The sequence below is a fragment of the Telopea speciosissima genome, chromosome 7 (assembly GCF_018873765.1).
Source record: "Telopea speciosissima isolate NSW1024214 ecotype Mountain lineage chromosome 7, Tspe_v1, whole genome shotgun sequence".
Classification (NCBI taxonomy): Eukaryota; Viridiplantae; Streptophyta; class Magnoliopsida; order Proteales; family Proteaceae; genus Telopea; species Telopea speciosissima.
In genome coordinates, this window is record NC_057922.1 from 26901673 (window position 1) to 26927031 (window position 25359).

General features: G+C 39.1%; 2 protein-coding genes across 2 annotated transcripts in view; one reads left to right on the plus strand and one right to left on the minus strand.

Annotated features, from left to right (window-relative positions):
- On the minus strand, window positions 1-16752 carry LOC122669854 (4-hydroxy-3-methylbut-2-enyl diphosphate reductase). The gene is made up of 10 exons (XM_043866731.1): window positions 16412-16752; window positions 15999-16158; window positions 12074-12135; window positions 11262-11421; window positions 11035-11155; window positions 10659-10740; window positions 10441-10544; window positions 663-741; window positions 518-568; window positions 1-362 (listed from the first exon to the last, which is right to left on the minus strand). Exons 1-10 carry the CDS (start codon window positions 16664-16666, stop codon window positions 279-281), a joined length of 1158 nt encoding a protein of 385 aa, XP_043722666.1. The 5' UTR covers window positions 16667-16752; the 3' UTR covers window positions 1-278.
- LOC122669853 (pentatricopeptide repeat-containing protein At1g43980, mitochondrial-like) overlaps window positions 15304-25359 on the plus strand; it is a 15802-nt gene continuing 5746 nt past the window's right edge. Inside the window, exon 1 of the mRNA XM_043866730.1 lies at window positions 15304-15314. The gene's annotated coding sequence lies outside the window, so the exon portion shown is untranslated. The remainder of the gene's footprint in view (window positions 15315-25359) is intronic.

Genomic DNA, 25359 nt, shown 5'->3' on the forward strand with positions numbered 1-25359 from the left:
TTTAGCTCGAAAGAAAAACCATTCCCATCTACCCTCACATGAGAAAAAATTTCAGATATCTTTAACACAAAAGCCAACAAAACATTTCCCTTCCTACAAATTTAATCACATTGGATTGAAGTGACCTGATGCAGTATACAAATTAAGGGACTTCTGGTTCTAGGTCTCACTCATTCTCTGTACAGTAACCTCTACATGGAAAAGACATGGAGATATTCTGCCTGCCTTCGATAACGATCAAAGCAGAATGATTAGTCCTTCTGTGGAACTACACATGTTCATGGGACACGTTCCAGTACCCTCTGCAATGCTTTTTTTATGCCTTCCTGATCAAGCGAAGTTGTCAGGTGTATTTCCTGAACCTGAATCACAGATAAAGTTCTTATTTTTTTAATTGATGTGCTTAATAAATCCTTTAGCAATTTATGTCACCGACGAAAATGCTTTCAGATAAGCTTATTCCCATTAGTATTACTGGAACCAAATAAAGAATTATAGATGCAGCCAGAAAACTAACCTGTCTGCCAGCTCGAGCAAGAAGAGTGAACTGTTTGTTCACAGCTGGTGCCTGTTGGTGTTTCAAAATGAAAATATGGAAAGTAAGCCATAAACTTAAATTATAAAACATCACCAATTTATATCAAAAAGCATAAACAACTTACATTTGAAAGCCAAAGCTGCAAGTCTTGTGAAACCACCCGTCTCTCAAACCCTTGCCGACTGATTCTGACATCCGTTATGCTGCACAAATGCATGAGCACCAAGATCATAATCTACATGATTGCCTCAAGGACTTTCCAGGTCCTTGAACAACAGAAATACGATAGTGGGAAATCATTAGGGGCTAGTTCCTATTCGAGAAATCCAAGAAGAAAACAAGCACTCAAGTTAATGTGGTACTCTGCAATCAAGAATTTTGCAACAGAAAATATTAAACTAATACACCTCCTTATATACAGTTAATGGATAAAATGGTGGAAAGATCTAAAAGTGCCCCTCAAAAACCCACACAAGAGAGAGAGAGAGAGAGAGAGAGAGAGAGAGAGAGATAGAGAGAGCGGAATAATTTTGTGACAGCTTACATTACAGTACATTATATGGTAAGAAATGTAGTTAACCATGGTAATCATCAATGTCGTATCTCATTCAGCTTCATACCATGCAGAGCAACCATAGCCATTTCAGTATTTCTATGGCAGGTTTGATAGTTCTTAATAACTCAATTTGAAAGGACCTGGAGAAGAGCTTATTAAATAGAATAATCACTGCAGGATCCAACCTCATCTCACTTCAGTTAAAATCTCATCCAGTTCCAGTCAGCAAGCTCAAAAATACTGCCATGAAGAGCTTATTAATGGAAACCCCTAAATAACGGATTCTAGAAAGAAAAGTAACGTGCAAGGTTAGCTAGATACTGGGATACAGGCATCAGTTAGTGTTGATAGATCTTTAGTTTCCCAGAAACACACTTGACATCAACACCATAAAATGATAAAAGGCTGACATCATGGCAGTTTACTTGATAACATCTCAAAATGCTTTTTGGGTTCAGTACCTTGGTGAAGCTTTCTTCTACCTATGTTTTATCACATTCTTTCCAAGAGATGTAATTCAAAAGAAGAAAAGATAGCTCCATGGAAAAGCAGCAGAGAACTACACAACTCCAAATGATAATAGCATTCCACCCAGTTCTGGTATAGATGGATAGAAGCTAGATATGTAGACATAGCCAGGGCCTGACTCTAGATCAACATGATGTGTTTTTAGTCCTTAAAAACATTTTCTCTTCTTTGCAGTCACATAGAATGGGAAAAGAAAACTCCACTCCCAGAAAAAAAAAAATGGAAAGAGAAAGGAAAACATCATAACATTTTCTTTTCTTTGTAGTCGCATAGAATGGGAAAAGAAAACCCCACTCCCAGCAGAGCCACCCCAAAAAAAGCTGGCTATGCTTACAGAATCTTCACGAAAAAAAAAACCAAATTTGTTTGAAAGTTGTTTCACCTCATTAAAGACGCCTCACAATATGAATATAGAACCACAAATGGGACATAATAAGTTCATGAGGATAAAAGTTAGGGACTTGCTCCTTCTCTACTTTTGAATTCTCTTCTGAAAATTATTTTGCCTTAGTATTTTGGTGATCCATTTTTCCTCTTGCAGTGATATCTTTTCAATGCAAGAAAAAAAGAAAAGAAATTCCATCCCAAAAAATATACAGTAACATCTCTACTAGATGAGAAAGTTCAAAATGAAACGTGGTGGTTCAAAAAGAGAAAAATTCAGGAAGGAATATAATGTAAAATGTTATTTCAAATGAACACCGTTTTAATATATGGTAAAAGGTCCTTTTGACGGTCCACATAGGAATCTCTTCCAATAAGGTTCACTTATTTTTTTCCAGATAGTGATGAGGCAATTCCAACCGTTGGATAGATAGCGTACACTCTGGATTTGCCACTTGTCAAATTTCAGAGCCAAATCACTCAAAAACCACCTCTCAATGTATTGGCATTTTCTGTCCTCTTTGCAGCAGTCCATTTGTTCTCACCTTTTTTCCAAAATCTTGATTTTCTTACAGGTTTTTAAAGCCTTTTTTTTTCATGCGGAGAATTCAATAAGGGCTGAAACTTAACATTTGAGGGGAGGGTGTGGTGCAGAACAGAAGTATGCATTCAAGTATTCTCGCATGAACAAGGAAGATGAACCAGAACAGATCTGCAGCTAAGCTGGTCTTGGGGGGATGAACCGGATTTTGGGTCTTGTGTGGACGTTATTCTGGAGAATTCTGTAGCAGCAATAGTGGGATATTTTATTGTATTTTCTTTTCTTTTAGAGCTTCTAGAAAGCTAGTTAGTTGTCTTTAGTCCTTAAATCATAGTTTCTATTTCTTGTAAGCAATCTAGGGACTTTCTATTTTGTCACTCTTCCTTAGATATGAAGAGTTTCTATTTTTGTGTACTTGTTTTGAAGTTATACATAGGGAAGAGGCTAACAGAACCCCCACTCCCCAAATGATTTGAGTAAACAACTTAGCCTTGTGCAACCACTAGTCTGTGAGATGCAGCCTATTTACTACTGTGAGAAGCAGCAGTTGACCTGGTGGGATTCCAGGACTGGAGTTTGGTGAGATTCCTTGTTCCACAGTTTAGCTCAGAGGCCTGAACATATCTTCTCTTTTCCCATCTCCTTCTTCAACTATCAAAGATCAGTTCTCCAGTCAGATACTCTGTTGTTTCTGCTATCAGTCCTTGTCTTAGATCTGGCTTTGATGTTGATGACACATAGTTCGAGACCCACTTCTGATTTTGTCACTGAATCTTGAAGTAGCCTGGGTATGCTGATTAATGGATCTGAGGTTACTACTTCTGACTTCTACTTGCTGAAACTTTTTACGTTGGGATTAAGTTTCTGTTTCGTGAATCTCACTACAGTATCTGAATATGAGTTGCTTTTTTGGTACTACCTGCTATTTTTGAGACCCTTTGAAACTCCAGGTCCGACCATTGGATCCTGATTCAATTTTGAGGGCTTGTTCCCCATTCTAAATTAACCATTCAACCAAAGAATCAGTCCCATCAGACTGATATTTTCTGAGTTTCAAACAAATCTTTCATTCTGGTCTTAGTTCTAACACTGCAGTTCTGATCTTCTTCTTGGAATCCTCACCTAAGCCTTTGGTGATCTAGGATCCCATTAGGGGGACACTGGGCTTGCTTGCTAACAAAATTAGGTCTCAGCCTAATCTGCGACCCAGCAGATATGAGCGCCACACAGGAAAGCTTTCCTATATGGCCCATGCAAGAAACAAAAGCCCTATATATGTTTATGCTTTTGTATGTGTAGTCCTTTTCAATCTTCTTTCTATTCTTTTACCAACAACATCAATTTTTACCTTTTGCAAGAACCGTATTCAGCTCAAATGAGCACGTAAATGAACACGTCAACAGCAATCTCTTCACAATGTATAGGAGTGATGAGGTTTACTAGGCTGAAGAGACAAACACTAGAAAACAAGACCGCAGTGAACCAAAACTGAGAACATTAGGCAGAAATTGACAGGAATATACTCTCAATTCACCTAACCGATGGAGCTGAAACTCTGGTCAAATGGAGGTCCAAATAGGTGAATTATGCATCTATCAAGGCAAACTGATGGTTAGATTAAGAGAAACAATTGTGCACAGAAAACAGAGAATTAAAGAAAACCAGATTAAGTAACTCATAAGAGAAGCAATAACTCTCAAACTGTAGGTCAGATGCCTCCCAAATTCTGGTAGAAGGTAGTATGAATGTTAGAGGAGACATTATCAAAAAAGGAAGCCCATCCAATGGCTGGATTGGAAGGACCAAAAGCACGAAGTCCCTGCAACTGCAATGGAGCGAACAAAAAACGTAGGATAGGAAAAACATACGAAAACCTGCAGAAAATAAGTGAGTGGTAGGAGAAGGAATAAAATAAGAATAAGACACAAGGAAAGGTTTAGAAATCACCCAATGATAGGCCACAATAGAGTGAAGTTACTTGCTGTAACTGACAGAACGATAAAGGAAAAGGAAGAGAAGCAAAAGAAGAAGAAGGGGGAACATGACCTGGCTTCACCACCAAGGCCGGCGAAAAGGCATCACCACCAGCCCAGATCCACCACCTTGGAGTTGCTACTGCTTCACCACAGTAGCGATCAAATTCTCACTGAAGAAGACACAAAATAGTATAGCTAAAATTGATGGGGGGGTTTCTCCCTTTACCCTGGTGTGGTCCGACAGGGAGCTGGAGGCCCCTGGGAGAAGCGCTAGTGAGAGGGGGCAGGGCCCTGGTAGGTACAACAAAAACCGAATGCCCTAGGAGGTGCAATGAAAGTGATGGAGCGGCCATTCGAGCCGAACGGTGGTGGCGGTGTAAGTAGCAGCGGTGGTCAATGGTTGTAGTGACTGTCACACGTGGTACGACATGCATGGGCACATGTTCAGTCAAACATGTTTGAGAGAAAAAGGCCAGAGCCTTGAGATCGGTGATGGTGTGTTACTGGCGGCGTCGGTGGAAAAGAAAAAAAACCGAAAAATATTTAGGGTTTTAAGCTTTTAGTGTTGATATATTTCTTTATCTTCTGCCTTACATGTTCCCAATATTTGTGCTAACTTGCTTTCCATTCACTGTCTTACTACTGATCTTAATTGTTCTGTTCACTTCTTTTCTTCTCACTATGTTTTTCAGGACCTAGCGACAGGGGCAACGATTGGATATGGTAGAACGTGGGATGGTCTTTACTACTTGGGACCAGGTCTTACTGCTGCTCCCTCTCCAATTTCAACTCATATTATCCGCGAAGACAGTGCTCTCTGACAGCTCCATCACTGGCAACGTCATCTTGGTCATCCTTTTATATTTTACGTCGTTTGTTTCCCTCTTTAGCCAATAATGTAATTTGGATCATTTTAATTGTGATATCTGTGAACTTGCTAAGCACACTTGGTCCTCATAGTTTTCTAGTGATAATAAAAGTTTGATTCCTTTCTCTATTATTCAATCCGACTTATGGGGTCCTTCTCGGATAGTTGCTCAAGGAGGGTTTCGATGTTTCATCACTTTTATTGATAATTGTACTAGATTAACCTAGGTCTATTTTCTTCGGTCCAAATCCAAAGCCTTCTCCTGTTTGCAGTCATTCCACAGGATGATCCAAACTCAGTCCAATGCCCAGGTTAAAGTTCTCCACAGTTGCAATGGGACAGAATACATTGATGGTTCTTTTCTTCAGTATCTTGATACCCATGGAATTCTCTCCCAAACCTCTTGTGCCTGCACTCCTGAGCAAAATGGTATCCCAGAACGAAAGAACCGCCATCTTCTAGAGGTCACCCACTCTCGGCAGGAATCTCCGTCGGTCAGTGGAGTCGCTAGAGTTGCCGCCGTTTTGGATTACGAAGAAATTGAAGAAAAAATAAAGAAATACAGAATGAAAAGAAAGGAGGAGGGCAAGAGGAGAAGAACAAAAAAAAAAAAACCGAAACAGGGAAACAGAGAAGGGAAGAAGGAAAGAGGAGGAGAAGAAGACAGTGGAGTCGATTGGAGTCGTAGGAGGGAGAAGGGTTTGAGGATCGAAGGGTTTCAAGGGTGGGGCGGAGTTGGTTGCAAAGGGGTGTGGCAAAGGAGAAGATGATGGGTGATGGGGGAATTTCTTCACCTCCACTAAAAAATTGTTTACACATAATTATTTTCCCAAACGATTTTTCAATCTATTCTCTTATATGTCTAATAGTTACCAAACAGTTTTCATTTTTTTATAAAAAAACCTTTACATTAATGAGTTTTCTTAAATAGATCATAAACAAAATGAAAACTGATACCAAAGAGGCCCTTAACTACTAAGAATCTATTATAAAATAGAAACTACAATAAAAGGTAATCACTAGGAGAATATTCCAGCAGATCTTCAAGCTCCACACATAATCTTCCAACAGTATTCCACAGCAAAAATAGAAACTACCAGCAGCATTCAATCTTCTAACTAAGGCAGCCCAAGCAAGATCTGATCTTCTAAAAGTATGTTTGACTCAAAGCATGACCCATGCATTCTAGGAAATAAGCTGGTTGACATCCAGCACTGTTGACAAAACCAAACCAGAACCAGCAGAACCGTGGGCTGGTTCTGACCCTTTTTTCTCAAACTGGACTGCATCGGGTGAAGTCTGAAGGTTAACGATAACTGATGGTTCTATGAATCAGAGGACTCCCATAGGGGCTTCTCCCTCTGTATTCTGCTAGTAAAGGATAAGGTAAGTATCAATCCTAATTCTACTTTTTGTTGAATGTGTTCCATCTTCCAAGTTGTCATTGTCTTGAAACTATTGCATTTAAGGCAGTTGGTAAATTCATCCACTGGAGAAAGCATAGAGACCCTAATTGCAACTTAAATCTCATCATCCAATTGAGCTCTGGTTAAGCAGAATGTTGAGCTTTTAGAGCCAGTTAAAGCAAAAGAAGCTAAATAGTCTAGAAACCATAACAGCAATGTAAATCGCATTGTCCAATATCCATCTATACGTACATCATCATCAGAGCCTTCTGCAAACATAAGCTTATATCCATAGTGATGTAGGACAAAACTGCAGAATTCTGCAGAGATCTTTGTTAAAAGAGAGATGTAGAGAATGCTTGAATTTATAATCTCAAATTACAATAGAAAGGGGAACTCCTATTCAGATTAGGAATTCCTAATCATGATAGGATTCCAAGTTACAATAGGAAAAGAACTAGAACTAACAACTCAAACTGAAACTAAGACTGACAACTCACAGTAGAATTAGGACTTAACATAATTAGAAACTAGGACTCCAACTAGGACTAGGAAAATAAAAGATACACATATTAACCAAATCACTGTTCACGTGAACAGTGTCACATGAACAGTACTTCAACACTCTCCCTCAAGCTGGATTATACAAATAAGTAAGGAAAGAAGATCCAGCTTGAACTAAAGAAAAAAGAACTCCAAATAATGCTAACACTCCCCCTCAAGTTGGTGCATACAAGGTATTAATGCCCAACTTGAACAAAATGGGAAAAAAAAAACTAAGGTACAGCAGAATCCGGCTTGACAGATGAATGTAGCTCCCAAATAAACCTTCAAGAACTTGAAAAAATAGATCTTCAAAACTTGGACAGACATGATCAGCAAACCGGGACTGGAATGTCTTCCAAAAAGGCAGCTTTCAACGATCTTCAATAGCTATCCAGTGATGAATCTCAAATTGTCATAGTGACTTGGAATCTTGAAGTGAAATAACTAGAGCAGCAAGCAGCGGAAACGAGCTGAATTAGGCAGCGGAAAAACATTGTATCAACCCAACTGAAAGTCCTCAAATAGGCAACAACCAAATATCTTTAATACTCTTCAATACTTCAATCTCCCCCTTACGGCAAACTCAACCCAATAACGAAGGATACCCAATGGTAATGGTGAAGAAAACTGATCTTCTATGTTTTGCATCAATGTTCCTGCAAGTTTTGCGTTCTGCAATGTCTGTAGGTGTATTGTACATAATCCCCCCCCCTTCACGTGTAGTAGTACACGTGGACAAATAACGGAGATTATGTCAGAGATAGTGCAAAAGTATAAACTTCCAGAATTCTCCAAAGGTGCTATGGGTATAAAAAAAGGAAGGAATGGCAAAATTGTAATTTACTAGAAGTTTCCAAATGTGTTATGGGTAAATACCAAAGGTATGGGATATGAAGGGAATTAGAATTATTGAAAGGGAACGGTGTTGAAAAAAAAGGATGGCATGGTTGTAAGTTGGTGGAAATCTACTTTTAAATACAATCCAAGCCAAAGGGCAAACTGGTAATAAACCAGAATTTTCAAGGGTCAATTGGGTAGTCAAATAGGGGAATGGCAGAATTGTAATTTAAATGAAATCCATACATATATATATATATATATGCATAAGCAAGGCCAAATTTAAGGGAGGAGTGGCAATCTGGTAATAAATCAGAATTTGCAAGGGGTCAATTTGGTAGTTAAAGAGGCAATGGGACATGATGGGAAATAAAATTATTGTAAGGGGACAAACTAGGAAGGGACAATAACTAAAGGATATGTTTGAATTAAGGGTAAAAGGAGGGGCATATATGGAATCACAGAAATTAGATAAAGACATGTAAGGGGGAGTCATCTCCTACCTCTTGATAGAAAGGAGAAGGCAGAGAATTGGAACCAGCGTATATCGAGAGAACTTCTCCATTCGACCGCTAATCACCCTGAAATTTTTGGTGGAGAATCGCAACACAATGCCATCTTGAATGCAAGCAACAAAAAGTTGAATAACAAAGGTAAGGTTGAACAAAAAATTCCTGAAACCAGATAAAGCGGTAGTTATGGTTTCAGGTCTGATTTCAAGGACATATCTCACAACTCCCTTTGAGTTTTGACTTAAAACTCAATATACTGGGTCGCCTCCAAGAAAGGTAATGGTACCCCAAGCCGCGGGAAGAAAGAAGATGCAACTAACAGGATCAACTTGATTCTGTTGATCGACTATTACTGCTACAAACAGAGCACAATAAAATTGCTGATTCAGCAGCAAATCGAGTACTGACAGCAGATCAGCAAATAGCAACAATCCATAGCAGGAAATAAATCGTAACTTGCAATAGCAGAATAGCAGCGGAATAGAGCAGCAAATACATATCGATAGAGCACAACATTAGTTCTTCAGCAGAAATTAATAGCAGCCAGATTCAGTAATCGATGCACACCCAACTTCAGGTATGATCTTCAGACACTATTTCAGCTGTCATCGAAACCAGTATGTGAAACCCTAGTTCCTCTTCTTCCTCTATGAATTAGGGTTTCCTTCTTCAAACCAGAATTTAAAATCGACTCTCAAAACAGCAATCTTGGAGAGAATCAGTCACTGGAAACCTAGCTTTGATACCATGTTAAAAGAGAGATGTAGAGAATGCTTGAATTTATAATCTCAAATTACAATAGAAAGGGGAACTCCTAATCAGATTAGGAATTCCTAATCATGATAGGATTCCAAGTTACAATAGGAAAAGAACTAGAACTAACAACTCAAACTGAAACTAAGACTGACAAGTGACAACTCACAGTAGAATTAGGACTTAACATAATTAGAAACTAGGACTCCAACTAGGACTGGGAAAATAAAAGATACACATATCAACCAAATCACTGTTCACGTGAACAGTGTCACATGAACAGTACTTCAACAATCTTTAATGCAGATCTGCGCATATGAAGAGAGCTTTGATTTGGATCATATTAGAGATGCCACAGCCACATCAACGGTATAAATCAGGTGGCTGATTTCCTTGGTCATGATAGTAGATTAAAACCAAAGAAGCATGAGATCAGATGAAAAATTATTGTTCACATGCTGTAGTACCTCCTGGTTCTTATTTCCTCTTTTATTTATTTTCTGGACAAGAATGCCCCTGTTAGATGTGTTTAAGTGGGGTTATAAGAATCCTTTACTTCTAAGTTGGGTTTGTAATTCAAGTTAGGACTAGGGTTGTGTGGCTTATCTATATGCTGTTATCTCCTGCAATCAGTCATGCTCTTCTCAGTAATTGGAGACGTGTGCAGAACACAAGCTCTTTCCTTTGATTTCAACCAGAGATATCAAGGACCGTGACAAGATTGGATCCTCCACATTTCTTCCATGCTACATAAAAACTAAACAATGAAAAAAGAAAAAAGGGGGAAAAAACCTGCATGATAAAATGTTAATATATGGTAATCTATAAATTAGCAACTAGAAATATTAGACTGACGGCAGAACTTTTCTAGCTTAAGCAGGGTTAATGGTTTCAAGATTCATAAATCTGCTTCAAGTAGGATTAATGCACCATGATGACCTATCTTTCAAAAAGGAAACCACACTTATCAGGAGCAAGCAATAAAGAAGTCATACCCATCTTCTTGAAGTAGCTCTTTACAGATAATATCAAGTCCAGGTAAAGGTTCAATATTCAAATTGCCAGGAATGCCTGAATTCTCAGACCCAAATTGACCATCCTGAGAATTTTAATGTTTCATCAGCTACAGGAATTTTTTTTTTTAAGATGAAGCAAGGTTACATACAAATTTGTCAAGGTACATATGAGCTGATATTCAGAACACAACACCCACCTGAGGAATTACTTTATCCAATGTCTCTAATAGAGGATCATCCTCCAACTGCTTGATTGATAAAGTAACTCTCGACTTTTCTCTGCATCAAAGATGACAGAAGGTATAACCATTTAAATTAAATATTATTTTCAAATATAAAAAAAAAAAAAAGGAAGAGAGAGAGAGAAGGGCTGTAAAGATAAAAAGTTTTACAGTAAGTCTCACTTTTTTATGCCCAAAGACTGAGAAATAAAGTAGGGTAAGAAAAATACTCCCCAACTTTTTTATACTTGAAACATGTCCCCTACTTTATTTTATGAACAGTCATTTGCTGTTGAAACAAATGAAGCCTTTATCAACAGGGAAATTATGCAGGAGACTGGAAAAAACTTACCTATCTATTTGGATAACTTTGACTTTTATGTTATCACCTGCATTTATGATATCTCTCACATCTTGAACCAAATCCCATGAAACCTCTGACACATGCACAAGTCCAGTGAGATGATAATAACCTGCATAACAATTACAGTATTCTAGTGACTTTTCTCTTTGATAGAAAACGTGTTCCGATAAAACAAAATAAGGGCAGTAAAAATATGTACAGCTGATTATTAATACCATCACGGAAGAGAAGGTGAACGAAGGCACCATAATCTTCAATAGAACCCACCCTTCCCTCAAAAATATCCCCTACTTTTACTTTGGGAGAAAACTTTGACCATAAGGCTTCCTTCTCCGAGAAGATCAACTTTCTGTTCTCCTCATCTGCTTGAATTATCTAGAATATCAAGGAAACAGCACACATCATGAAATAGAGGTAGTCAGTGAATAAAATTAATGTTAACAGTATTGTTTAGAAAATGATTGAATCCTTTCAAAAGATACAAGTGCATAAAAGTATTATTTGAGTTCAAGAACTAAACATAATTAACATATAGAAACCGTTTTCATTCATTGGACATTCTGTAAAATTACTTGAGAAGCTGTTCACCATAGGATACTGGATTCAGTTGGATCAGACAGTTCATTGTTGATCCAGTTATAAAAGTGAAACTAAACATACAATGTTATGGGAAGCCCATAGACCACTCTCTCATTGTTTTTACCTTCCATGAAGATCAGGTTCTGGCTTCCCCACTACCAGAGCTGATGTCAACCTAAACAGCTCAGAGGTGTGGAGGGTGTTTCAATTTTTTTTCCTCTGCTCAGCCTTCTTGGATAAAGAAAAGTTCCATCAAGTTCCAAAAGAGAAAATCTAGAACTTAAAGGGAGATCTGTAAATACACATCCACCGATGTTGGATAGTACGGATAGTATTTAAGGAAAACTATCAAAATTAGACATCATTACAACAAATCCCAACTGAGTCGGCTTGGTTATGAAAGAACAAGTAAAACTTTTCAACATACTTGAACCAGGAATTTAAGTACCTTTACAGAAATACGCAAACCAACTAAACCTTTTGCTATCACTTGAATGTTCTTTTCTGGTTCTGCGTTAAAATAGCAACACCAATAAGTTACAATAGGTTTGACAATTAACTAAAATATGGAAAATTAAGCAAATTTCAACACCTGACACCCATCAAATATAATTAAATAAGAGCATTCTAGTTATATCAAACCGCTTCCCACCCACCTTATATTTTACAAGAAATTAAAGGACATTTCTAGCTTTATTGCTTTATATATGTAAAAATATCAAACTAGGAGAAATAAAAGAAGAATAAGAGCATTCTCCTGTGCCAAACCAAAGGCTTCGTGCAGAACAAATTAGAACACATTGAGATCAGGTCAACCACCAGTTTATCTGAGGAAGAAAATCAACCAGAAAACTCAACTAACCAATTTATAAGCATGCATTTATCAAACCTTTTCTTCCCCTTCTCTTTTATTAAAATGCATCTATAAAACCTTCCATTATCAAGTTTCACAGTTTCTGTAGTTCCTATTTTCTGGAAAATATTGGAACAATGGCTACGCAAGTTTTGTATTCTACAATACCTACTTTCTTACAGGGAAAAAAGCATTCTAAAAGATACTTAATATATTGTTACCACTTTGATTCACAACAACAACAACATAGCCTTATCCCAACTAAATGGGGTCGGCTACATGGATCCTTGCTCTCCAATCAGCTCTATTCGAAGTCATACGTGGTAGAAGGCCTAGGCTATGCATGTCTTTCCTTGCCACCTCTCCCAGGGTTATTTTAGGCCTGCCCCTGGCTAGATCTTTCCAAAGGGCATACCCAGTGCATGAGGCTCCCGCCATTGCGGGTTCTGGGGAGGGTCTTTTAGATCTTTCCATCTGAAACAAATCACTCCTCCGAATTGGGCCATTTGAAGGCCTTCGTTGAACATGGCCATGCCACCTCAAACAACTTTCTTGTAGCTTATCATGAATCGGAGCTACTCCCAACTCAGCACTAATTTGGTCATTCCTTTCTTTGTCCTTCCCAGTTTTGCCACACATCCATTTCAACATCCTCATCTTCGCTACACTTAGTTTATCTATATGCCGCTTCTTAACTCCCAACATTCCGCACCATACATCATAGCCAATCGTATGACAGTCCTATAAAATTTTCCTTTAAGCTTCAAAGGAATACGCCGATCACACAACACTCTGGACACACCTCTCCACTTCAACCAACCTATTTTAATTCTCTGAGTCACATCATCTTCTATATCACCTTCTTTAATTATGACTGAGCCCAGATACCTAAAATCATCACTTTGTGGAATCTCCCACTCATCAATATTCACTACCTCATTAACCGTCCTCGTGTGACTAAAGTTACACACCATATACTTCGTCTTTGTTCTACTTATCTTATAACCTTTTGATTCCAATGTTGATCTCCGTAGCTCCTACTTGGCGTTAATCCCTACCTTTGTCTCGTCCACCAACACAATATCATCAGCAAAAAGCATACACCAAGGAACCTCATATTGGATGTCCCTGGTTAAATCATCCATGATAAGCGCAAACAGATAAGGCTGTCTTTGGGTGTACTATTTTGGTTCCATAGCCTACAGTTGCTCTCACTCACTCTCATGAAAGGAGCTGTGTCTATGAAAGGAGCTTGGTTCATCGTCACTGAAAGCATCGGCATAGGCACAGCTAGAGGAGGTCAGTGAGAGACATTGACAGCCACACATCTATTTTAACCTGGCATTACTGCAGCAACACCGTGGGTTCAGTGGAGCTCTTTTTGATTTTCTCTCCGTTTCTGCAAAACCCTAGATCTCGCTTTGCTTCGGGCTCCTTTTGAGCTTTTCTACAGACCGATCTCATACTACGTGCATCTGAGTATCTCATACTCCGTGCATCTGTGCTTTTCTACTGATCGACCTCACACTACTCTCGAAGCTTTGGTGCAAGACGATGAAGGGGGGTTTTCAGCAATATATCCGTCTGATCTATGTGGCTTAACTGAGTGGACGCCTGATCTGGGTGTCTCCCTTGCAACGTTGTACGGTTTTGGGTCTACTTGATCTTCTTCCAAGCGGGGCTGGTATAACACTCAGTTCGTTGGAAATCAAGATTAGGACGCTGATCCTGTTTCTGATCAGGTTTCTCCTTCCCACCAGGACGACTCCTGAGACTCTGAACCTGGTAGCTCAGTACCCCAACTCCTTTTCTTAGATATCTATGTAATCCTTTGCTCAATTAAGTTTGGATTGTGTATACTTCTAGTGCAAGGGGTTATAGCAGTGTGTCATTATCCGTCTGATCTATGTGGCTTAACTGTGTTTCCGTTTTCTATGTAATTCTTTTCTTCACCTTTTGTTTTTGAGTATAACTCTGGTTTTCTCTATTTTGTTTTGTTTGGATCCATGTAGCCGACCCCATTAAGTTAGGATAAGGCTGAGTTTGTTGTTGAATGTTGCTCGATTCGGATGCATGTCCCCCTGGTTGTCAAGTTTTGCTGCATAGATAGTTACCGTATTTGGATGCACTCTTGCTGTTTTCTATTAACCTGTTATGCATCGGTTTTAATTAATTGTTTCAAAATTTTAGTGTTCTTTGATTTGGCTTTTCTTGTGCTCATATAGTTAAGGTTCTTGTCCTTTTCTTTGTGACCTATTAGTGCATCGTCTTCTCTGATTTCTTTGTTACACTAGGCCTTTGCAGGGGTTTCATTGGGCTTATTTTATCATGCCTCTCTGCTTTTGAATAACCTGTCTCATTTGTGATTAATACAACTTCTCTGTCTCATCTAGGTCCCTGTTCAATTTTCTTCCTCTGGTTATTGTGGTTCGCCATAGATTATCGTTACCCGGTTTTCTGTTGGATTGCCTGTTTGCTATTGTACACCGAGTTTGATTTCAACTAGTTTCTTTTGTACCTATCAGCTTATGTTTGTGACTGGTGTTCTTCTTCATTAGATCTTTTTGCTCTCTTTTGGTTTCCCTTGTTTCCTTCTCAGCATTTCAAGGGGAGCGTCACTAATTTGTATCAAGGTTCTGGTTGTATGGAGTTTTGATCTCCTGATTTTGAGGACTGCATTGACTCTCTTAATCCCTGACTGGCTTATTTTGTCTTGATTAGAACCCTCTCATATGTATTGTCTTTTCTATAGGAGTGTTGGAGGTGTATGACTTCCGTTTCTGGTTTCCTGACGACTATGCATCCTGTTAAGCTCTCCTTTTTATGTGTTGAGTTAGTATGTTCAATGTATTGCATGGATCCTATATATGAGTGTGTTTTATTACTTAAGTTTTATGTCCTATTGACCTTTTGTAAGGGCATTCCCTGTATGCAACGCGCTGCATTGGCGCCTGGATGCGGTGTCAAGTAGACCTGGGTGCTCGAACTGTAGACAAGTGCGAGTAAAAAGTAAAAGGATTACTCATCTTGGATGTCTATGGTTAAAGCATCCATTTTGATAGTGAAATAGCCCAAAGCCAAAAAGAGACATTCCACATGCTAGAGAATAGATCTAGCCCTCATCCCACCCTCTGGAAGCTTTATATCAAGAAACAAAGCATGTTTATTTTTTAACTAATCGGATTGGTACTTATCCTTTTAAACTTTCATTAATTTACCAAATGTAAAATGGGGAGGTATTTATAAATAATACCAAAAAAAAAAAAAATAGAACATTACTAAGAAGTAAAAGGATAATTTGGTAACAGAGTATTCGGCTGATAATTCAATCTACTAATTAAGTAATGTTTGCAACATTATCAGCATACCTATGTATAGCTCTTGGACCTGTAAACATCTTTAGAAAAGGAATCATTTTCCAAATTCTAATCCTTCAAAGTTTCTAGGAAGTATTACTCATTCGTATGGACAGAAATAATCCAAATCGCTTTAATAGAATCATAATTAAGAAATCCAATACCTTTACAAGAATGAGAGGGAGTCAACTGTGGATAGGGTACAAAGCCCAGAAGTGAATAAAATCGCACCAGCAGTCCTCCACCATTAAAGCCTTCAATCCTACCCTCGTAAATGAATCCACCTTCTTTATAAGCTCTTGCAGCCTTCCAATCAGCAGACCTCTACTTCTTCACATAAACTATTAGTCGATAATATGTAGTAAGAACAGAATAAAGCACCAAATAGAAATAGAATTCCAATCACACAACTCAACCTGAACAATGGGATAAAAAAATAATGAAGAGGACTAAAATTCTAGTATTCTTGATGACTTACATACCCAAACACGTGAATACCAAACATTTTAGATAGAACAAACAAAGACTTTGAGAGTAACTACTGAGAACTAAGCAAAAGATTGAGAATTGAACGCACCCGAGCTTGTCGAATGGTGTCAGCCGTAGCAGGAGAATCTTGGGCTTGCTCGACGCCTTCGGTTTTGGGTCCGCTAGGGACGGAAACTCTAAGAGCGAAAGAGGGTCTTTTGGAGAGAGAATTTCTGAAGAAGTTAGGAAACAGCGAGGGGTTTATGGAAGTGGGTATTGTAGGATTAGAAGAGCCATCGCTGCCGAAGAGCTGAGAAGGAAACGAGAGGCCTGTAACCGATCCAACTACTGCCGCAGTGAGCATTGCAAACGTTGTTTGTCGAGTTTTGAAAGGATAAAAGAGAAGAAATAAAGAAAAGAGGAATCACTCACGTCTTTGAATGTGTGCTGCTCTGTACTTTTGGATTGAGTGATTTAACTGACGAGAGACGATAACGTCTCTAGTGGATTTTTGAGTGATCCATCTTCATCTGATGAAGTGTCACTCCCCAGTGCCCACACAAGTCTCTTGGGAGTCTGAGGCTCTGAGCTGCTCTTTTAGGCTATGTGGATGTCAAAAAAAAAAAATTTGAGAAGAGAGATAGATAAATAAATCAATCATTGCATAAGATTTTTTGTCTTATGTTTTTTTTTCTTTTCTTTGCATCCAAACATAGCCTAAATGCTTAGGAAATAATCATCCTATGAGCATTTGCGTTTTGAGGGTCAGTCCATAATCTTAGACCACTAATTATTTATTGTTTTTGATGAAAGTGTAATCACACAAACCACACACCAATCCCAAAAGGTTAACCAACTTTTAATAAACCACTATATATTGTTCATAATATTTTGTGACATTTTCTACCAAGAAATAATTATATATTTTTGTGAGGAGAATGTTCTTTGTGCTGCAGCGCACACTGTGCCCAGGCACATGGGCCTGCCACTCAAGGGGCAGGGTGATCATTGCGCGCCACCCCCATGTGCTTGGGTGCAGCCTGAGCTGCGGCATAGAGAACAGCACCCCATTTTTTTGACATTAATTCCACCAATATTTGTTACATGTCTCAACTCTCAAGCCCAAATGAAGGAGGAGAGTTAATGCATCAAGTCATCAGGCAGCATCGAAAATAAAAGCTCTAGCAAATCCCTTTTTACATGAATTCTTAAAACATTATATTTTCAGCGTTATGATATGGTGTTCCCCGGGTAAGCGATGAGTTATACTTGAACTCAGGTCTAGTGAATAACAAGCAATGATTAGATTACGCATCCCCTGTAAGCAATGCACTGCGTCGAAGCCTAGATACGATCATTTGAAAGCCTATTCCATGTACTAACTGATGGTATGAGAACCAGGTGTAGATTTAGAACCAGGTGTAGATTTAGCTGGGAATACATTGGAAAATGTGCTACATACACCTAGTCCATTTGGATGTTTTGATAGCATGGATTTTTTTTTTTTTGGGTAAGATGAATTTATTGAGTGAAATGTGAAAACTCATGACTGAAGGGTACACATCTGAACAAAGCCATGGATCGAAAATAGGCCATGTCATCGGACACGTCATCGATAGAGCCCTCCTTGCTAGAGAGTCAACCAAGCTGTTAATCTCTCTTGAAATAAAAAAAAAAAAAAAAAAAAAAAAAAAACATGTTTCAAAAAACAAAGAAAGATGAATAATATCCTCCAGAATGCTTCTCCATTAAAGAGGGGGTGAGGCAATTCCAATTTATAGGTAGGAAATCATGTCTTAGTTATCACACTATTTTCCCACTGTATTTCATTACTATGTTTTCAGAGATAAAAGACCTAATTGCCAATTTGGAATGATTTTGAAATGGTATAACGAATTAATATTACCAATGGTATTTTGATTATTTCCCTTCAAAATGCATCATTTTTAGAAAACTATCAAATACATACGAGCTTCTGATGGATTCATCTTATCACTAATGAGAAGAGAAGATCTCCAAGGTTGGACTTCTTGTCCTTGTTAGCAAACGTTTCTTACACGACGTGGACGACCACATACAGTAATTTTTGTATTTGCAAATTTCACTTACTTTTTTAGCCACCTAAGTTTATGGAATGATCCAATTGTGTCTATAGTGACGAAGGGCATTTAAGATATGAAAAATATACATGCATAGGATTACAAGGAATTGCAAAATAAAGCTTAAATACTATTGATATGGATTGGCCTGGATTCGGATAGTTATGCCCTTGTTTTTCTTTAAAAATAAATTTTGTTGTCATTTTTACCATTTAGTTGTACTCTTACACTAGTATATGATTCACCCAGGAATCAGGACGAGATCATTGAGTTTTTTAGATTTGAGAGTCGATTATAGGGTTTATGGAACCAATTCCATCGAATTCTAATCCCAAACCCAACCTCGATCCAATCTTAATTTTTGGAGTCGACAGGGACCGATTCAATCTCTGATTCAATCCCTGTCGATTCCAAGCTAGTATCACACGAGATTGAGAACAAAATATCCATAATCGATTCCAAAACCCTAAAATCAACCATCAAATCTAAAAAAAAAAAAAGGTGATCTAAACCCAAAAACCCTAAAACCAGCCATTTCCAAATGGCTAAATTCAAGATCGAACAGACTGGTTGGAATTCAAATTACTCAATTTCGATTCAAATTGGCAGATTCTACCAATGATATTTAATTCGAAATTGGCGATCAAATCGTTTCATGCCGATTCCTATATGGACCAGATTAGAATTAATTCAAAACGGTTCCAAAACCCCTAGAATCGATCATTCCAGAACGGAACCCGGATCGGTGACTATTAATTCCGATTCAAATCGACCGATTCAACTAAAGAATTTTAAACGTAGAATCATATATCGAATCAGTCCCTTCCAATTTCTATTTGATCCCGAATCGTAAAGATTTCAACCAGAGATTTTACAGACCTAGCGCATACAAAATGAACAGTAACCCATCTTGAGGGTTCTAACGGTCGAATGGTATTTGTACTTGGAGATTGGGAATTTTCGATACTAATCCAAAGGTTCATATTTAAGCAGCACGTGTTCCTCAGCAGGAAGTAATTCTATGCGACACTATCTCAATTCTCGAAGTCTCCTGCCTGCAAGATATTCTCTTTTTCTCTCTCTGCGAAGTCTGAACTAATGCTAATCACCTTCACGGAAGAGACTCTGGCATTTCCTACAGCGAAGTGGAAGCTGCGGTCGAAGGTGACACCGCCAACATGATTCGAAAACCTCTAATACCGGATTCCAATTCCCAAATCCTCTTACGGAGAAAATTCCTCAAAGGAAAGCATCCTTGAATTTACAACATGATTCCAAAATCTCTTATATTGGTTCCCAAACCATCTTCTGCGGTGGGTTTCACCGGGAACACAACTGAAATGCTATTGAGGACAAGCTTGGTTGTTTTCATAAGGCATTAACATGAAACTGGAGCAATTCTCTTTATTTTAAGATTATGCATTTATGCTTCAACTTGATTTCATGATTCTACCCCTCTTTGACATGGAGCGTGATGAAGGTGAAACTTTTAGGATGTCGGAACACGTTTGAGTTTTTTTTTTTTTTAAAAAAAAAAATGCAAAATCACTGTTTTACTCTTCGATAGCTTCCATTTGTTCAACTCTCTTGAAATTTCGTAAGGGTAAGAAAAAAAGGTTTCAAATCATTTGAAAAACCTTTTTTTTTTTAAATAATTTAAACTTTGGGTGATTTTAATTTCGTTTTATTTCTTTGTTTGATCAGGTATAGAGTGTCAAGCTAATCAAGCTAGCGTGATCAGTGAGAGGAGACTCACGGTAGCTTGCGGTATGCATCTTTTTTAAACCCTACAAGTTCTTTCCCTTTGAAATTGATTTTTCCTCTTTTAAGTATTTGTTCTAATTGAAAGCAGTCACCCCATCAATTTCGAGTTATGAACCCTAAATTTGGAGTAATGAAATCTAACCATGAGCAAATAATGTTTGTTTTAAACAAAACGCATGAGGTATTGAGACCCAGAATGAAAAATTTTATGCGAATAAAAGTATGAAAAGCTGCTGCCTCCAGGGGGTTGAAAAAGCAGCTGAAGCGAGAATTAAACAAGGGGGAAAAGGGCTTGAAACACAACCCACTTGATCTGTACTCTTTTATTACTGCTTGATTGTTAGCATAGCTCAGTCTATTTAAGTCATTGGTGATGCATTAATAAGGCTGATCATTACCTTTACATTCTCCATTCTTAGATATGCTGAAAAGTGAAAAAAAAAGAAGGATAACAACAACAACAACAAAAAAAATTCAGCCTTATCCCAGCTAAATGGGGTTGTCTACATGGATCCTTGCAAATAAAATTGTAATTATAATAGTAAAAGAAAAAAGGTAGTCAATATTATAATCAAAAAAAGAGAAAAGAGGTAGTCAATATTATTAGTGCTTACGCCTCCCAAGTAGGATTGACTGAAAGTAATAAGTTACAATTCTAGGAACACTTGGATAGATTAATGCAAGATATTAGTAAAGGAGAAAAGATTATTATAGGGGGTGATTTGAATGGAAATGTAGGGAGAGATCGTAGAGGCTATGAAAGTGTGCATGGAGGTTATGGATTTAATGAGAGGAATGAGGAGGGTCAGTTTTGGATTTTGCGGTTGCTTATGATCTATCCATTGTAAACACCTACTTTGAAAAAAGAGAAAGGAGCATTTATTCACCTATAGAAGTGGACATCATAAATAGATTTCTTCCTAACTAGAAGGTTTGAAAGATTGTTTTGTAAGGACTATAAAGTTATTCCAGTGGAGAGCTTAACCACTCAATATAGATTGGTGGTCATGGATATGTGTCTCATCATGTAGGATCAGAAGATAGGGTAGCATATCTGCCCTAAGGTAAGGTGGTGGAACTTGAAAAGAGACTCCTTGAAGTCATTTAATGCCAAAGTGATCAAACAGGGGAAGTGGGACTTGGAGGGAGACTAATTTGACGGGGAACGAGACGTCTACGTGTATTAAGAAAGTGGCTAAAGAAGTCCTAGGGGAATCGAAAAGAAAACGTCATTCCCCTAGGGAGACTTGGTGGTGGAATGATGAAATCCAGGTAGCCATCAAGACTAAGAAATTTAGTTTCATGGCATGGCAATGGACTAAGGATTTAAAAGAATTCTAAAATGTATGAATTTGCTAGAAACAAAGCTAAGAAGATTGTGGGGAATGCAAGGGCAAAGAAATATGAAGATCTCTATAACAATCTGAACACCAAGGAAGGGGAAAAAGCTATCTATAAGATAGCTAGAATGAGGAAATGGTTGAGTAAAGATTTTGACCATGTTAAATGTATTAAAAGTGATGATGGTAGATTCCTAGCAAGGGATGAGGACATCGAGGAGAGATGGAATGGTTATTTCTACAGCCTACTTAATGAAACCAATCCGAGTTATAGTGGACCGGAAGAAGGCACTACGCATCAAGGCACCTATTAGAGGTATAAATGTAAAATTAGGGTTTTTGAAGTAAAAGAAGCACTAAGAAAGATGAAAATAGCCGAGGCTCTAGGCCCAGATGGGGTCCCAATAGAAGTGTGGAAGAGCTTAGGAACCTGTGGCTTACCTCGGCTAACCAAGCTGTTTAATAAGATTACTAGGAGAATGCCAGATGAATGGAGGAGAAGTATTGTGGTCCTGATTTATAAAAATAAAGGCAATGTCTGAAGTTGCAACAACTATAGATGCATAAAACTAAAAGGGCGTACTCAGTGTACAAGGCTCCTGCCACTGCGGGGTCTGGAGAGGGTCATAATGTATGCAGCCTTACCCTTGCTTTTGCAGAGACATTGTTTCCAGACTCGAACCCGTGACCACTTGGTCACAATGGAGCAACCTTTACCGTTGCACCAAGGCCCGTATAGAGACATAAAATTAATGAGTCATATTATGAAATTATGGGAGAGGGTTATTGAAACGCACCTGAGAAAAGAGACCACTATATCAGAGAACCAATTTGGTTTTATGCCAAAAAGATACACAACAAAAGCTATCTACCTACTTAGGAGACTAATGGAAAGATTTAGAGAGAGCAAAAAGAATCTCCATATGGTCTTTATTGAGCTAGAAAAAGCTTATGACAGAGTTCCTAGAGATTTAATCTGGCATGTGCTAGGGAAGAGAATTATTTCAAGTAAATATGCGGACATAATTAAAGATATGTATGATGGTGTGGTGACTAGTGTAAAACTATGGGGGGTCAAGGTAGCGATTCCCAATTACAGTTGGGTTACATCAAGGATCAGCTTTAAGCCCTTATTTGTTTGCGCATATCATGGATGAGTTAACTAGAGACATCCAAGATGAGGTTCATTAGTGCATTTTTTTGCTGATGACATTGATTTGGTGGATGAGGCAAAAATTTGAATTAACGCTAAACTTGAGTTATGGAGATCAACCTTAGAATCAAAAGGTTTTAAGATAAGTAGAACGAAGACAAAGTATATGGTATGTAACTTTAGTAACTCCAAGACAGATAACAAGGGGGTGGAAGTTAATGAGATGGAGATTCTGCAAAGTGATTATTTTAGGTATCTAGGACAATCATCAATAAGGAAGGTGATATAGAAGATGATGTCTCACAGAGAATTAAAGTAGGATGGATACAGTGGAGAGGTGCATCTGGAGTGTTATGTGCTCAACGGATTCCTTTAAAGCTTAAAGGAAAATTTTATAGGACAGTCATAAGACCGGCTATGATGTATGGCGTAGAGTGTTGGGCAGTTAAGAAACTTCATATAGATAAGGTAAGTATAGCGGAGATGAGGATGTTGAGATGGATGAGTGGTAAAACCAGGAAGGATAAAATAAGGAATGATCATATTAGAGCTGATTTGGGAGCAGCCTCGATTCAAGATAATCTATGGATAGTCATCTGAGGTGGCATGGCCATGTTCAACGGAGGCCTTCAGATACTCCAGTTCGGAGGAGTAACTTGATTCAGATTGAAGGTACTAAAAGAGCTAGGGGCAGGCCTAAAATGACCCTAGGAGAAGTGGTGAGGAAAGATGTGCATAATTTAGGACTTGTTTCAAGTATGAGGTCGAATAAAGCTGATTACAGGGCAAGGATCTGTATAGCCAACCCCAGTTAGATTGTATAAGTCTTAGTTGTAGTAGTTGTTGTTGTGTTCCTTTTCTTTTTACTTTTATTATTAATATTTTGTCTTGCAAGGATCCTTGTAGCTGACCCCATTTAGTTGGGATAGGGCTGAGTTGTTGTTGTAGTAGAAAGAAAAGAACACAACATCATCAACAACAACTCAACATTATCACCTAAAAAGGGTCGGCTACATGGATCTTTGAAAATACATAATTATCTTCTCCACTATCCTTCACTCTACCTGTCTCTAATGTCCCCCCTCCTCCCTGTTCTCTCTCTCTCTCTCTCTCCACTTTCCTTATCTCTCAATCTCTCTCCCTCTCTCCATGATCTACCCTCCTCCTCGTACCCTCTCTCTTCTCTCACTCCAGTTTCCTTCTTTGTTAATTAATGGGGATACAAGTGAGTCAGGAGCAAAGCCAAGCTTTACTGGTCTCGAGAGAAAAAACCTAGCTAGAGAAAAAAAGCCCTGCGACACCGCTGAGGAGCAGCCCGGCCTCACGGCTAGGCTGCTCCTCCCCACTCTTTCTCCCCACCTCTCGCCCTACTTTCCATTCTCCGTCCTCCTTTTCTTTTTTCCTCTTCTTCTTCTGGTTTGGAGTCTGGCAGTGAGGTCGGGCTCCTACTTCCCCCTTCTCCTTCTGTTTCTCTCCATTCCTTTCTTCCTCCTCTTCTTCTTCGGGATTTGGAGCTTGGTCTCCTCGGTTGGACCTGCGTAGAGCTTGCGGTCATCTTCCTGGCTTGTCTGCAGTCATGCTTGCTGACAACCCTCTTGGTTTGTCATTTTTGTGGACGTCTGTCTTGCCTAGCTTGCTGCCTTGCAAGTCGCCCTCTCGCTAAGCCTATTTCCAGGCTCATTGGGGTCTCTCCTGCGTGGTCGCAATGCTTCGTTGGCTTTTGTCTTTGACTACCGATCACTTTGTTGGGTTGCCTCCCTCGCTGGCTGCCTTCTTCGCTTGGCCTGCTGGTCCATCTCTTCACCTCCAGCCCCGCTCAACTTCTCTCTCGCCAGGCGTCTTGCATCGCCGGCGTCCTCTGCTGTCGCTTTGTCGCCAACCCACTTGGACTGCAACTGCTTGACCGCAAGCCTTCTCAGTCAGTCTTCTGTCTGATCCGCCTGGCTCACTCGGCTAACACTGTGTTACTGCCAGCTGCATAGTCTGCCTTCTGCAAGCTATGCTCGGCCAGCAGCCGCTTCGCCGTTGCCCTCTGCAAGGCCGGTGCCTCTCCGACGTGGCTGTCACCTTCTCTTGGCCTGCTTCCAGCTTGGCCGTGGTCCCCTGCAAGGCCAGCGCCCCTTTGCCGCGGCTGTTCGTTTGCCGGCGATGCTCCATTTTTCCATCTTAGCGGCTGGTCCAAGTTGTGCTAAGATAGTTGGTTTAGGGTTTGTGATTCCCTACCTGGAAATGACTTGGCTGCCCTGCTCCTTTTGTTGGGCTTCTTAGCTCTTGTGGGCTTTTGTAATTCATGGGCTTTCTTCTCTAGTTTTGTGCCCACGTGGGCTTTGGATTTTACAGGCTTTGCCTCCTCCCAGGTGGGCCTTGTAATTTGTTTGTGGCTTTGTGCCCTTGTACGCTCTCTCTCTCCCCCCCCCCCCATTTCTTTTCTTTGGTAATGTATTAAATTATGGGTAATTTACACATACCACCCCTGAGGTTTGACGAAAGGATATTTTCACCCCCCAGTTTTGGAAAATTCTGCGTACCCCCTTGAGGTTTGCAAAAGGTAACAAATAAGCCCATTCCGTCAGTTCATGACTAACACTGTTAAAAATTAGACTTGAACTGACGGAATTGCCCTTCTACGAAGAACCCCCCCCAAAAAAAAAAAAACAAAACAAAACAAAACAAAACCTGCAACTCATCTTCCCCAAAATCG